This window comes from Stegastes partitus, unplaced genomic scaffold, assembly GCF_000690725.1.
Source record: "Stegastes partitus isolate 25-593 unplaced genomic scaffold, Stegastes_partitus-1.0.2 Scaffold1859, whole genome shotgun sequence".
NCBI lineage: Eukaryota > Metazoa > Chordata > Actinopteri > Pomacentridae > Stegastes > Stegastes partitus.
This window is the reverse complement of record NW_007579590.1, coordinates 1-16,237: the sequence shown is the minus strand read 5'-3', so window position 1 is coordinate 16,237 and position 16,237 is coordinate 1. Positions and strand designations below refer to the sequence as shown.

The following is a 16,237-nucleotide window of genomic DNA, read 5'->3' as shown; positions in this document are numbered from 1 at the left end:
CCATGACTACAGCCTCACAGTGGCATTAGCACTGACGCAGACTTGAACGAGATGTACATCAGGTCATTCATTCTGTAACAGCACTCAGACTGGAAGCAAACAGCACCACCCAGGCATCCAATTGGCACCATGCTGCATTTTATTGCTGAATTTCTGATACAGATTCATATTTTTTTTTTCTTTTTAAATACAAAACCAGACAAGAGGCTCACACATAATAAGCATGCCCATTTCCTCCCTCTGGAGTGCATAGTTTCTACACAGTCCACCTCCTCAGTGGAAAAGTTGATCAACAAAGTAATGTCCGTAATCTTACCTAAGCTTTTGTTGTTCTATTTTTTTTCTCTTTTTTTCATGGGAACAAAGGTTGATCTGTGTGTTTCAGCTGCACTGTGGCCGTGCTGCCGGCTCACGTCTGACACAACAGAGAGTGACACGGCAGAAACTTGTATCATGACTAAGCAGTTAGTCTGTAAGAACCACAAGTGATGCGCGAAGCTGCTTCGGTGCGCTCGCTGTTGTGCCAAACGAACCACCCTCAAGTCGTCACAGAACATTTGATATGAACACCTCGATATCCTAATTACACTCATTCACATTACAAAGTTGGATTATTGCATGCAATACAAATCATTCGTTATTCTGCTAAGTCATGCATATTTTTTAAACCCATATATTCATGTTTTGCTAGACGCCTACTTGCTTATAAATCGCGATTATAAATCCCCAGAAAGAGCAATACAGGGTTTTTAAGAACACAGTACTCGAGACAGGATGGCGATGATGACGGTGCAAGTCAGTACATAGAGAGAAAGTGCTTTTCAAACAAGTGTCAAGTTCGGTCAGTGAGTCTTTGCAGCCACAGAGTTACTGAAAAGTCTGTAAGGAAGGAGGTGGGTTTTGTTTGTTTTTTGTTGTGGATGTAAAAATGCTACAAGGATTGAAATTTTAAAGCATCTCTCATGTACCGATTGGTTTGGATTATTGTTTTGGTGTTAAAGGAAGGCAGGGAAACAGTGGTTAAATCTGTATTACCACGATGCTACAGCTGTCCTCGTATATCTGCAGGAGGCATCCCAAACCCCAATGCTTTTTTTTTTTCTTTTTTCTAAAGCCAAATATGTGACTCCCAAAAAAAATAAAGATAGCAAGCATAGGCATAAAGAGAGTGGGAGAGGGAGGGGGGGATCCTTTCCACGTGACGTTACAGAATCCTTTAAACACTTACACCCTGGCACTAAACTCATGCATTATTGTAGGTTATTGCTTCTAAAACTCTAATCAAATACAATTTTATGGATTAAAATATAACGCTCTGAATCCCAGAAACTATGAGGTAATATGTACAAAGCGATGTCGAGGTGAGATCTTAATTCTAGGACTAAAAACGTCAGATCCAAAGCTAGAGATTAAGGTTGTAGCGTTTTCTCTAAAGGTTTCTATCATTGTCACATCTTAAGACGCATTTTTCAGGGACAGTTTTTGGCATATTAACTACCTAATTCTTTTTTTAAGTGTGCAAGAACACAAGAAAGCACTTATTTATATTGAGCATATGTTAAAAGACTTGAATCAGTGCTTATTAATAGAACACCCTGATTGTGACGTACTGTATTTTTAGCCTAGACATGGAACAAAAAGAAAAGATTTTAGGGCAAAGCTGAATCTAAATGTGGTGTATTACGTCAATCTACCACCGTTCAACTGCACTGAAATGGTTTCCACAGTTTTGAGCTCCAGCTTAGTCTAGAAATCGATTTCACTATTCTTCATGAAGCAAGCATCACTACTGGTCATGCATGGCTACTATAATGTTGGCACCACAGTCCCGCTAAATAAGCTAATGCACATGAGTCTATACATATCTTAATGGAAGACATTGGTGATTTTGTTGCTTTCAAACAACTTGTCACTTGTTTATACAATATACAGTTTGGTCAACAACATGACAGTTAAGATCAAATATTGCACAAATCCCGGTAAAATGTGATAGATATTTTCTTTCCCTTTTGTGAAAATCATAAACAAAGAAAAACATGAGACCAGGGTTTCCCTCAGGCAGGGACCAAACGTGTGGTAAACTTTGCAGGCCAAAACATTGATTTTGATTATTTTGTCAAGATTAATGGCACAAAAGAAAAACTGTATCTCTACAAACAGTGCCTAAGAGAATGTCCTGTTTGTACATCTCTCGTGTGAACAAATGAGAGCTACTATGGAGGGAAAAGGCTAAATAAAAGGAAAAATTGGACCAGGATATGAGGAAGTTAGGATGCCAATTTTCACTTTCAAGGACTGAACATGAAGGGAATGCTGGGGAATTCTGCAAAAACGACCACACAGGGTCAAAAATCTTCTTTTAAAACAGATGCATAGGTGAGCATGCACAGTTTGAGTGAATGAAAATGGCTGAATGTGAATTAAATGACAGTGTGCGTCGTGTGCATGTGGGTTGCTCAGTCTTCTCCTATTTACCCGTCAACTACCTGCCTTATTAACCCTCCAAAAACTAAAATCAAGGAACAACATAGAAAACTGCTGTGGTGCTTGACAACCATTATGCTACTTGTACTGATCCTTTTCAATCCTGTTGGACTTGCTATGGCAATGAGGTAGAGCGAAAAACAAACAGAAAAAAACCCACAATGAGTCTAATTTAAATCACAGGCCTTGATCTTTGCTACAGTATCTTGTGTCTATACTTTCTTCCCAGAAAACATTAGCAGATAATTTGTTTAAAATCAGGATTTTTACTTTTTTTCGGGAAGTTTTAGTGAGTATGTTTACATGCGGCCTGGAGACCTTCTGGCAAATTTGGCCAGCGAAGCTACTGTGAGGCTACATGTAGGCATAACCAGAGTGTGCGTCGTGGAAGTCAGACAGCCCAGATTGGTGGCAGATGTCCTCACTGTTGATGATCAGGCTGCAGAAACAGGCCAGGACTAGAGGGGATGCTGTGAAGGAGAGATGCCTGATGTCCCAGTAACAGCAGGAAGGAGGACACCCGAGTCGCAGAAGCCCAAAGCAGGTCATCCTGACAGGGACTCTTTACCTCTGCAGGTCCTGGTGGTGGTGGAGGCGATATGTGGTTGGTGCTGCTCTGAAGGGAGACGTCTCTCCAGTCTGGGCTTCGGCTGGTTTCATGACTCGACGAAGTGGAAATTTCTTCCTAGAATAACAAACCACATGTGGATTGTTTGTTATCACACAGTTCAGTTGATGTCATCTAGACTGGGAGTCGACAGATATGTGTTTTTTTTTTCTTCCCAGGGCCGATACTGACACAGATTGTTAGTAATCACAGAGACCAATTAGCACGATACATGAAAATCTTAATGTCAAAACCTAAAATAACACAAAATTTTATGAAAAACTTCAATAAAATACTTTTTTTTTGTTTCACATGTTTAATTAGGGCTGGACATTCGAGCCTGAAAGTTTGTCACATTAAATTTGTATGTTTTAGTATGTTTAAGTTGTTAAATTTATCACATTACTAGAGAGAAGTGACTGCATCAGAGCCAAAGTAGTGCATTTTTTGATTTGTTTTATAAGAAATTGCTCTAAAAGAAAAAAAATAATAAAATCATCTGTACTTGGAAAAATGCTAAATATCACATCAGGTAATCAGTCAACCCCTAATCTAGAAATTACATCCAAGTGACCCAATTAAATAATCTTTTCATTTATAAAATGTCAAGAACGAAGGAATTACACATAGCTATTTCACACACTGCACTGAGAATAACTATTTGGATAATTTACTTGATTATCTAAGTTGCTGCCAATTAATTACCTGCTAATGAAGTGACTGATTAAATTACCAGCTCTGACCTAGAAGAATCCTGGACTTCATCCACAGACACTGATCACTGCAGAGACTCACAACACAAATAGTTTCACTTAAATGCATCAGATACAAACCGCCATGAAAGTATACAACTAAAGCACAAAGTTCAGCCTTTCCTGGTTCTTAAATACCTCTCATACCCCTTGGTAATGGAGCTCCTCCTTTAGATTATTCCTGGCTACTTCTCTATTTTTATTTACATTTAAATTCTTACTTTTCCCTGCAGAGTCAACCTTAAATATTACCTGTGTATCTTGATTTTTTTTTTTTTTTTAAAAGTCGTTAAAATCTAATTAAACCTTTTTCCTTCTTTTAAAAAAAGAACAACAAAAAAAAGAAAATTAGGTCATTAAAAATAATCAATACTAATGGATAATGACTGATGTAAAATTAATACCATTATATTTTTTGATAATATATCCAGTCTTAATTAAACATGTAAAACATAAAGGAACAAAGGCATCACAATTAAGTTTTATGTTAGATTTTACATTTTTCTAAATTTTGACACCAAGATTTTATTTTTTTATTACACACGTACATTGGTTCCAAATATCGATTTTCCATGATTATTAATAATCGTAAAATAAAAATAAAAAATAAATAAAACACCCTTCAAATAACATATCGGTTTATTACTAGACTTCAGTATGACTTTAGTGGAATATGTCAGGAGACAAATACACACAGAGTCACCACATGACATGAATCAAATAAATGAATGTCTGAGATGCTCTGACTTCCAGCTAATGCAGATTTTAGAGGTGACCACCCAAAATAACTGAAACAGCTCAATGGAAATCCAGTTTCTAGATCAATGTACCATTTTAAACTCCGCTGACAGTTTCTAAAACGTGAGAAATGTGCAGTAAAGTGTGGAAGTTGCAGCAGGCTGAGCTACTGACCTTGGTGACAGCGGCTCTGACATGATGCACAGATATTTCCTCTGAGCTTTGAGCTGCAGCTGCACACAATGGTAAACAAAAGCCGGAGGGCTTCTTCTTCCTCTACGGTGACACACCGGAGCGCCAACCAACCGGACGGACGCCGGGTTAAAGTCGCCGTTTGGGACCGCGTCGGTGAGGACACGGCTAAAGAAAGATAAACCCCAAACCTCCGGACCCTCTTCTCTCCCCTCCAAAGCACGCCGACGAGGAGAGAAGAAGGTCCCGTCGCCCCTCTCCTCCTGACACCCTTCGCTCTACGCCATTTTCGCTCTGCTACTACGAGCTAACGGCAGAAGGCGGTGATTGAGCCGGAGACCTGTCAATCAAAGCTAAAGCCCGCCCCCGGAAGTCTTCTTCTTCTTCTGTCCTCTTGTTGTCAATTAGCTTTGTAGCATGTTTATGCTTATTTACGGCTACTAACTACACCCAAATATGACCATAATTAGATTAAACTATTTAGCAATATGAGATTAATCTTACATATATGAAAACATAGACAAAATATTTTATTCCACATCAATAATTTACTCTTAATGGTAAATTGAGTAAAAAAATACATTTTCTATATATCATAATGACACTTCCTGAGTTAATTACTAGCAATAGTGCAATTTTATTTTTATTTTTTTTGCATTACAGGTTTTCTGAAAATTTGTCTTCAAATTTGGACATTAGGTATATAATCTAAAAATGTGCAATTTTGCATTCATTTCTGGAACAAAAATTTGAACATTGAAAATAGCCAACTTCAAAACTTTTTGCTCCATTTTGTTGCCATATTAGAGTCAAAGATGGTTTTGAATATCTTTTTTTTAATCACTCTGTAAGTAAAAATATATTGTCAACAGAAAGGGGGGAAAAAAAATCTACTTTCGCCATGAATAATATACTAAAAATCAGGTTGTTACTGATATATAAAATTACTTTAAAATATAATAAAAATCACATGTGTTTGAAATTATAATAGAAAAATGTAAACATTAAACAACAAACAAGAGAGAAGGAGCTAACAGCCTGTTTCGCCAAGGTTTATAACAACAGAATGAAACATGATCAAAGAGAGTGCAACCCTTAAAAAGATCAAAAACCAAGCATCATGAAAGGAATAAAATGTTATTCAAATGAGTCTGTTTGGGTAGGCTTTTATACACTAAAAATGTATGTTTAAATATAGGGTATTATATATTTTTAAAGCTACCTAATTTGCAATAATTTCAAGAACACAAATCTGCAATTTTTAAAAAAAAATCCAGCTTCAAAATGTGTTTCCTTCTGTTGTGTTACTCCACAAATTGGAAAACAATGTCGACAGCCAAACTACAAATAAAAATGTAAGAACGAGCCATGTTTTTTAAATTCAGCATCACCTTCTCCCTCTGAAATGCGGTCGATTAGCAAACATTTCAGTGTCTCATCTGGATTAAACCCAGATGCAAACATCTAATTTAAACTCAACAGCTTTGCAATAAATGACACAAAGAAAGCATGGCACTTATTTTATTCAAATCAAATTCATGAATCACTTTGATAATACAGAGACCAACATCACATAACATGTCAATCACACCTGACAGATAATCACGATTGATTAAATGGTTAAACTGTATTTCCTGCACTCAGCTGCTGGAGGGTGTTTTTGTAGTGACTTAACAAACTCACGTTACAGATTAAAGAGTCAGACGTTCGCTCTCCAGTTCATGGAGCACTAGCTTTGACTGAAAATGGATATTTTTTTCAATGCGTTTGATTCCCTTTTGGAGCTGGTCAGCGAGGAAACTGCAAGACAAATGTTGAGCAGTGCATCGGTCAACAAAGATTTTTGTTCTTTACCACAGGGAGGCTGATCATATAAATAAAAGCTAAGCGTGTTTTCTCTACTTGTTCTAAATTTCCTAAGTGGTCCACAGCCCAGTTTCCACCACAGGATCTGGCAGTGGCAGCCAGGCCGCAACTAAGTCTTAATCAGAGGGACAAACTTTTAGAAAGCAGGTCAGGTGGCAGCTAAATCCTGGTGATACAAGTTTTCAAACCTACTTTTGTTACCTGGAAGACTCCCGTACTAAAAAGATGCCCCATTTTGTGTGAACTCTTCAGTCTTACTGCCACCGTGTTTAGCTGTAAATAAACAAGCCTTTCCTTTAATATCACACTGAACAAGCGGCGGCCCCCAGGTGGTTACTGACTTTGGAAAAGGGTCAAACTTGCTTCGGAAAAAAGTAATTACAGTCCATTGGCAGTACCGAGGTTAAAAATAACAACAAACACAAACATGGCTACAGGTTCCTGCTGTCTGTTGAGATAAATAACGTACAAAGAGGAACCACAGCCATGGCACTTCAGTGAGTAAAACAACAATCTGTGGAGCAGGTCCTGCTTTGCTTCAAGGGACTACCTCAGAGCTGGCTGGTCTGACTGGCTCTGCCACAAGTCAAAGAAAAAAGAAAAAGGAAAAAAAAAGGATTGTGAAGATCCTGTTAGCGTTAAAAACACTGACTTTTCTGAGGAGGAATCACATGAACCATTGCATATGTATACAGACAAAGACGCAGCATGTGCTAAATATCAGCATGAGTGAATTTAAACTTAATTACTCACTGCAATAGCAAAAAGCTTTATAGTACCGCGCTGGAAAATCATTTCTCATGTGAAAAGTGGAACAGCGGTGGTACAAGCTATGACCCCTCTAAAAGTTTACTAATAAATAGTGTTCCATAACTAGGAAAAAAAAAAAAATACATAGTGACATTGCATAAAACAACCCAAGGCACGCAACTTTTCCCTTTGTTTACAGAGAAGTGCAAAGGCAGAAACTCAAAAACCTATGACGTTATCTACCCAATGCTTGGTCTGACAGCGTGTTACTGGTGGTGAAGGGCTGCAGCCGCCCGGTGAGAAGCTGGATGAGGTTGTTTCCTGACATCAACGGACATGTTCAAGCTCTACTCAAAGTAAGAAAAAGGAAACCTAGTGCAGGAACCGGATGCTCATTTTCTGCTCCACGTCCACCTTTTCCAAGACCTGAGGAAGCAAAACGGAACAAGTTAACACTCCAAAAAGAAATATTTAATGGGCACAGCACAAAAATTTCAGTACGGAGCTTAACAGTGGCTGTTTGGAAAAAAAATACACTCAAAACATTAAACACTAGCTTTGTTTTTCATGAGTTTCATTAAGTTTAATGGGCTTGTCGGTGTTTACAAAAATTACACAGGGAAAACCAGGTCTATTGTTAGCTAAAATTAGTTTATTATTCATATCCTCGGTCCATTAATCAGATTTTACCTGCATTTGGTTTTACATGAGGGGCAGTTCAGGGAGGTATGAGAGGATTTTGATGTATTTGATATGATATTCTCAAATTATTAGAGCATAAAAGCTTGTACAAAGTTTTATAAAGCATCCAATCTTTTCATTTTATAAGAATATCCCATTTATCCTTTTATTATGCCAGACTTTAGACATTATAACTCAGATTTTAATATTGCAGAGATGGATGAATGGAGGAAAGTTGATCATTTACACGTCTTAACCGAGTAGAAAGAAAACAAACGTCTTTTGTGTGGCATAAAAGACAGAAGTTCTGATCCTATTAAGGATAAGAGAAACTATGAAAGTTGAATTGCCCAAAGCATACACAGTCTACTTTATGCATATGAGAAACTATTTTGTAAATGTAAAATATGTCCTTGGAGTTTCTGTCCTTCTTTTCTGTGGCCACTCCTGGACTCTAGTTTGTGTCCCACTGGGGCCTCCGCTGCTAAAAATGTAGTGGTGGTGCACGGTCAGAGCTTTAAATTAAAAAGCACCCTTCAAATAGCATCTGTTCTGCTGATATGACCTTCGCAGCAATACTTCAGTGGTTTAAAGTGCAACTTAATCCAAAGCTCGTAGCCAACTCCACCCGCTGCATGGTTTTGAAAAATGCAAATAGTGTTGGAGGGGCGGTGGAGAAGGAGAACAGGGGAGTGGACGTGTGAAGCAGGTTGATCACAGGAAGTTTCAAATCAATGACTTCAGGCTCTACAATGTCTCAAGCCGAAGCTCTTGTGAATGATGTGTCTCGAAAAGCACATACGTGACCCATCTGCACGAAATCAGTTGCATTGTGCCTGGGGCTATTATGTGTAAACAAAAGCAGCATGTTGCTACCACATGATGCAAATCACGGGACAGGATTGGTTGGCAGTGACACACTGCTCGCGGCGCCTGTTCACAAGTGATTTCTGTGGCTTCTTTCTGGTGTTACCGCTCATGCACGCTGGTGGTATTTGACAGCGATACTATATGTCACCTACATGTAGAAAACAACTAAATGGACCAATCTAAGTAATAAACCCAAAATCAATATTTTATCATGCGTTAATGTAATTCGGGCTTTGTCTCAGATATAGCCCAAGGCTATATGCGACTGATTTTGTGCAAATGGGTCACATATTTCAAAATAAGCGTGGTTTGTTTTACTTTGTTTTCATGTTGCCTTTTGTGCTTCAGAGCAACTTAAACCTCAGAATCCCAAATTGCACCTGGAGGTTAAAAAGGCATATTGTTCTTTAAAAATGACCAGAAATAGACCATTGATCAGAGCCAGAAGAAGGAAAAATCATCAGATTTTCAACTTTCTGATGGTCCTTGAACTTATCATGTTTAACTTAAGGTTGTGCAGAAAAAACTGAGCAAATCTAAGCTTAGAGTTGTGATATTTTATCCAAATGAATTTATCAACATGCTTCATCTGCTAAAGGAAAAACAAAAAAACATTTGCTCTTATCAGACTCTGTGTAAAATTGTAAAAATCTGCATTCCACATTACAATCATGAAGCCATCAGTGGCTCAGCTACAAGTGAAAAAGAATCAGGACTTTTCTGCTGAACTGCAGACGGTGTTTACACAGAGCAGAGACAAGTAAGGAAAGACATAAACGTTCATCTATCCATTATCTATACACCGCGTATTCCTCACTAGGATCACGGGGGGCTGGAGTCTAACCCAGCTGACTCAGGGTGAAGGCAGGGGACAACCTGGACAGGTCACCAGTCTATCACAGGGCTACACTTAGAGACAGACAACCAAGCACACTCACATTCACACCTACGGACAATTTAGAATCACCAGTTAACCTCAACATGTTTTTGGACTGTGGGAAGAAGCCGGAGAACCCGGAGAGAACGACATGTAAGTAATAAAATATCTATAGTATGTAGAGTCACCATTTTTGTTGTATATCTTGAGTCCACATTTTTTCCCTGTGAAATAAGTAATCATGGAAATTCCACTTTTCTTTCATGATATTTTATGATATATGACACTGTAACTTTGTTATGCAGCACAAAAGACATTTTAAATTCTCTACTTCTAGTCGTGGTTGTGCTGCTTCCGTAGAGTTGCATTTAGAAAAATGAGCCCACAGTGAGTAAAAATGTGACTGGAACATAAACCACAAAGGAGCTGCTTGGAGTTCACAGTATGTACGTAAAGTGAGCACAAAACTTGCCTTGATAAACTCATTGAAGGAAATGGAGTTGTCTCCGTTCGTGTCGGCTTCCTGGATGGTTCTATCAGCGATGCTGCCAAGCTGTTCGTCTGAAATGTTTACACCAACCATCATCCGTAAAACCTGTAGAGAGAAGAGAAGGCCTCTTTATGGTTAATGGATACCAGAGAAAAACTGCTCCTGCTAAAGATTAAATGATAGTTGTGATGTGTGAACAAACAATATGGAGGAATGTTTTGGAAACAAACTTAATGTTGCAGGTATTTTAGCAATTCATAAGACAATTTGTGGTTATTTTGATTTATTAGCAGGTGACTGTAAAAAAATTACATGAATATAAATAACAATACCTATAAATTTAGTGAAAAATAAGCACGCAAACAGCACTTTGAGTTGCACATTTAGTCTTACAAGCTCGCGCATCAGATGAAGCAGGTGACACAGAAAATGTTTTGCGCAAAACAAGAGCTCCGTCTGAGTCATTTAACCCGGAGCTTACGCCAATTACAGGTCACACAATGTCACCGAAACCGAGAAGGCTTCACACAGCGACAACAAATAACACGGAGGGAGCGCAGAGGAAGCCAAAATACAGGATATTAGAGCGTCTGGCGAAAATCAGCCTGTAGTTAAGGTGAGATATCACGTCATTATCAGCACAAGGGCAAAGTCTTCCCATCGACATGGAAATTCTTCTCCCCGTGGAGCACTTTAAAGTCGCTGTTGCACAATAGAGTTTGTTCCTTTGTTAAACACGCAGCGAACAGCAAATATTTTCACAGGTAATAATGGATTTCCATGAAGGAAGGGGGAAAAAAAAACAGGTTTGGAGTCTACCTATTCACCATCTGAGCTGATTCACTTGTGGCAAACTGCACCGTGACTCAGCGTCTTATCCACATGACGAACTCACCTGCAGCAGCTCATCCCGAGAGATTTTGTCATCTCTGTCCAGATCGTAGAGACGGAAAGCAACTGGAAAAATAAAAAATATGTAAGTCATGCAAGACCACTGTAGGAAATGTTGGTCATGTTCATGACACTGGTCAGCGGCTCCACCCAAACACGCCTGCGTGACCGAGCTGAACACTCACAAAGCAGCTTGTTTGTCCTGCTGTTCAGTGGCTCGCTGGCAGCTTGATTCTTGTTCTTCTCGTTGTCTTCAATCGGCCTGAAGTGAGCCAGAGTTCGCATGAAGCCCCTGAAGTTTACCTGGTCCTCTCTAAAACCCACAAAGCACAAGGAAAAAAAAAAAAATCACAAAACATCCACATAAAACCACAGATTCTTTTGTACAGGCTCATTTTGCCTTTCAACTCAAAGTGTGAATGAAACCAAGTAGAAACCCGACACTATTGTAACCACTTGAATGCTCTCCAGCTCTATTCTCAAGAAAAGAAAACAAGGCAAAACCAGAGAAACGAGAACCCATCTGAAGCCATTAAAAAGCCATGGCTCAATTTAAAACGCCTACACATCTGACTTTTTGGGATTTTAATGATATATCCAGAAAACATCTGGTTTTTCACTTACACACTGATAAAAAAAAACAACAGCCAAACAACATTTTAAAACTCTGCTTGATTTATCGCTTCGCAGAACTTGGCAGAAAACACTGAGCTTCTTAAGTCTGCGTTGGAGGAGCCGCAGCTGAAAGGCATTACGGTTCCGGTCCGGCTTTGCGGTGGTGGTGACTCAAACCTACACAAGTGCGCACGCTAAACAAAAAAAACAAGATTTTATAAAGTCTGCAGAGCAATAACAGCTGCGACTTACCCCTCGGGGAAGAAGGCGTTGATGATTCTGTCTCCCAGAGGATTGATGGCCAACTCTGGGATCCTCTGGAAATCTTCTCGACTGCAGACAACAGAAGACGTGATCAACACAATGCGTTTGAACAACAGGCACCAACAGGATGCTCATTTAAAGCTTTACAACAATTTGTCTGAGACTGAGATGTGATCATTAAGATGGGACACGGTGCAATGACAGGCTGAACAGTTGTGGAAAAGTATTTAATTCTCCTGACAGATACTGCGATTTAATTTGCGATACAATTTCTTAAAGTTGAGTTTCAGTTAAATATTGACTGTGTAATGGATTTAAAACATGTGACGGAGCATTACCACAGGAGACACCGTCTAAAGTGTGACTGTCACACAAAGAGGAAGGCATGAATTTGTAAATAACTGTAGCCTTTGCGATTTGCTAATTGCAATATTTCAAACAAGGATTTTGATTTGAAATCGATCAATTGTACAAAGCTTATTAAACCGCATCTTGATTATTTTATGAAACGTAAACACTATATACTTGTTTTGTTTCTGCAAACAGATTTCACTTTGTAACTGAATTTTGGTCTTTGTCAGTCAGTGAAAAGCTTTCCTGGTCCAGCTGCGGGACTGAGAGTCAACCTGCTGATATATAAGTAAAACCTCACTGTTGTGGCAACTAATGAATGATAAGAAAAATGGGAACGAGTGCGACTAATGCTGCGACTGGAAGCGTCAGAGCAAGGACGAGCGGAAGAAAGAAGTTGTTATGTGTAAACACAGCATCTTTCAAAAGCCAGAGTTCTCCGAAGCCATACAGAGAACATACTGTACATTTCTTTTATTTTGCCCTTGAGAAAATGACCTGCGAATGAATCCTTTTCGCCGAACCAAAAAGGGTTCAACTTAAGTTTTAGTTGCTTAATGATTACCCGTTTCTTCACTTATCACTGAGGACAGAGTCAGAAATTAACCACAGAAACGTCACGCTGAGGTGTCGAATGAATGCTGCATGACAGACTGCATTAACACACATTTAAAACTGACTGATATCTTCACAAACCTTTGTCTTTTTTTTATGTAACGCGTGTGTTCATAAAAGCACAAAGACTTTGCCACACTGACAACACCAAATTGGCAATCACGCCAATCAATCTTATCAAATCCATTTCAACACCCTTTATATCACCCTTTACAGGTTCAGTCTTTCTTTGTTGTTCAGTATGACACAAAGTTCTGCACCTGAAATGATTGTATCCTCAAAAATAAATATCCCAGCTGTGAGGATTCATTCTCTTTATACATTCCAGATAACATAAGTCAACCATCAACATCCATAACACAAAATGTCATTGACTGGTAAAGGATCCAAACGCATTATTTACAGCATCTGGCCAGGGTTTAAAGACTTTATATTCTTGCTTACCTGAGGGTGCCGTTCTCCCCTTTATCCAGGCTGGTGAATCGGCTGTACAGGCGGGTGATCTGACTGTGGGAGACTGCAGGGTAACACAACAAAAAGGCAAAACTGTTAGTGCGAGAGAACCAGAAAATAGCCTTTATTCAGGCAAAACAACCTTTAACCCAAATACTGCATTTATTGGCACTAGACGTCTACTCATAATGGGTTCAATGGCTCAAATTTCCCCCAGTCACACAGCTGAGGGAGTACAGCAGCCAACAGACGCAATAAATTTATGCAACTTCCTCCGAGTGTGTGATTAGGAGATGTCACTGAAGAAATACTGGGCTTTAGGTCACGGTGTAACTTTGGTTAATGGCACTTTAATGTGTAAGAGATGTAACAGAGCTGTATGTTTTATAAATAGCCCAGGATCTAATTTTATGTTTGGTTTTTAACAAAAAAACACAGTCATGGATCTACTCATCCAGCATCCTGATAATGAGTTAAAATCATGATACAGTCAATCAAAAGTGTTGGGATCTTATTATACTATTTGTAAAAGTCTAATTGGTTTACTAAAGTCAACATATTTCTCTGTCACTTAAAGATTTATTTATTTTTAGTTTCACAGGAGGATATCTTTAACTGTGACATTATTGTGTGTATGGGTGTTTTCCCATAACTGCATATCGAACATGTCCTTTCTTATCAGTAAAGTATCTGACATAATGTGGCAGGAGCAATAAAAACGTAATTGCTTTATTATATGTTGCTGTAGTTGCATCACTAGTTGTCAAGCTGTCATTATGGTATAGACAGAACTTTCTGTGTTTTTTGTCAGCAACACATGCAGCAGATTTAATCAGATTTGTGGTGTTGAGTTATGGGACTTAATGGATTAACTTCTTCTCTTCTCATAGACTACTTAAAGAGCACCCAAATTACCACTAAGTTAAATTTGATTAAAAGAAGAAATCCTAAGTGACATCTTTACATGGTATTATAGTTGTAAAACAACATAAATAAGACTAATTCCCAGACAGTCGTGTAGCTCCCCTGCACTCACTGTGACATTAAAGTGGATCATGGGATAAGCTTAGAAAGACAGTGGGATGACCTTAGTTTGCAGAGAGCACAGTGGCTTACATTTATTTTTTAATATTAAGTTTGCTTTGAAATAAGGTGAAACTAATGAACTTCTCAGGTTAAAATCTAAACATTTTCTGTGCTGGGATGCTCCCCCGATGTGCCCAGAGCCCAACAACACCTCTGCATCTAGCTAACGTTCAGGAGTCTTCATGTCCATCGCAGGAATTAGTCTAAGCTCAACTTACAGCCAGTCTCCTTCTTAATTTCTTCGATCTCCTCTTCTCGGAGTAACGTGGACGCTCTGGATCCCATTGTGAAATGTTAAAGGGCGTCAGAAACGAGATGTCTTGCTTTGCCTCCTTGCGCAACACCGAGTAGCTGTGGAAGAATCTCTGTCGATGTTGAAGTTAGCAAACAAGCTAACTTAGCTACAAAAAAACAATCCCGTTCCGCTCGCTAGCAGCAGAGAAACTAAAGCAGCCGTTACAGCTGGAGTTTGGTCCGAAAAGCCGGTTCGTGTCCGTCTGTCGAAGCGGCTCGGCGGGCAGCCCGTTTGCCTTTAGAGCTTTTCTCCGGTCTGTCGCGTTTTCATGTCACTCAGACGGGTTTCGGGCAGGTTACCTTCCTGTTTAATGCCGTGGGTGTGGCGAGCGAGGCCGCCTCCCTGACAGGATGGTGACCGCGGAGTTGGGTAGCCGCGTTTAGTGCCTGATTAAAATTCAAAGAAAAGTCTCGTATATAATCAAATTTCATTCAAAATATATATTTTAACCCATGTGTTAAACAAATATAGCAAATATATACATCTAAAGAAAAACTAGCAAATGAATATTTTAAATTTCTTATATTTTCTGCAGTCATATTGAGGAAAAGCCAGCTGTGACATCATCCTGGTCATGATACCGTCACGACCACAACACTGGTTCAGACTACAATGCTGTTGAAAGTCTGGCTCTTGCCCAACCGATACCTGTTGACCCACAAAGTTAGAGAAATCTCCTTGAAAATAATTCAGAAGTTTTAACCGTCTAATGATCATATTGTTAAAAGATTCAAAAGAGACATTGATGTGAAATGCACTTTCTGTTCTGTGAATGCTGAAACAGTGCTACAAACATTGAAATGGAATTTAAGTTGTTTTGGAGGGATGTGCTTTTTGGCCTCTCTGACTTTAGCAGAAATAAGACAAAGCCTAATGAAACATTCATTATTAATCTCATCATTCTGTTGGCAAAATTCCACATTCACAAATGTAAGTTCACACACAGAAAAACTTCTTTTATTGATTTTCACAGTGAGATCAAACAGTACATTAAGTTTTCTCCTAATCAAAAGGCAACAAAAACCGTGAACATTTTGGTATTTTCTTGTAGACTCCTATTCCCCCTGGCAAGTTATGTGATGTTCTGATTATTCTGTTGTTGAAGACCTACAATTTTGCAAACTTTGTACATTATGATACTTGTATATTGAAGATTTACATGTCTGTAACTTTGCAAATGATAAATAAAGTTTTTGTGTGTTTTAAAAAAAAGACTGTGCTGTTAAAATGTAAACATTTGGTAAACATCTTTATTTTATCCCAATTTATTAGTTTTATTTGTTTGACACATTTTCGCTGTGTTTTTTGCATTCAATTGACTCTAGTCACAAGGTTGTTTCACCTACACTGACAAGATTCG

General features: G+C 38.7%; 1 protein-coding gene and 1 long non-coding RNA gene across 3 annotated transcripts; both read right to left on the bottom strand.

The window, feature by feature from the left end:
• Window positions 1-116: 116 nt before the first annotated feature.
• Window positions 117-15,544, bottom strand: LOC103372923 (uncharacterized). Of its 2 annotated transcripts, XR_521030.1 has the most exons (3): window positions 15,534-15,544; window positions 4,756-5,033; window positions 117-3,169 (listed from the first exon to the last, which is right to left on the bottom strand). It is a non-coding gene; the product is annotated as an uncharacterized LOC103372923 (long non-coding RNA). The 2 variants fall into 2 exon arrangements; XR_521029.1 differs by lacking the exon at window positions 15,534-15,544 and having other exon boundaries at window positions 4,756-5,069.
• On the bottom strand, window positions 6,278-15,186 carry chp1 (calcineurin-like EF-hand protein 1). The gene is made up of 7 exons (XM_008302695.1): window positions 14,801-15,186; window positions 13,488-13,560; window positions 12,066-12,146; window positions 11,384-11,511; window positions 11,203-11,264; window positions 10,290-10,412; window positions 6,278-7,815 (listed from the first exon to the last, which is right to left on the bottom strand). Exons 1-7 carry the CDS (start codon window positions 14,865-14,867, stop codon window positions 7,762-7,764), a joined length of 588 nt encoding a protein of 195 aa, XP_008300917.1. The 5' UTR covers window positions 14,868-15,186; the 3' UTR covers window positions 6,278-7,761.
• Window positions 15,545-16,237: the final 693 nt, after the last annotated feature.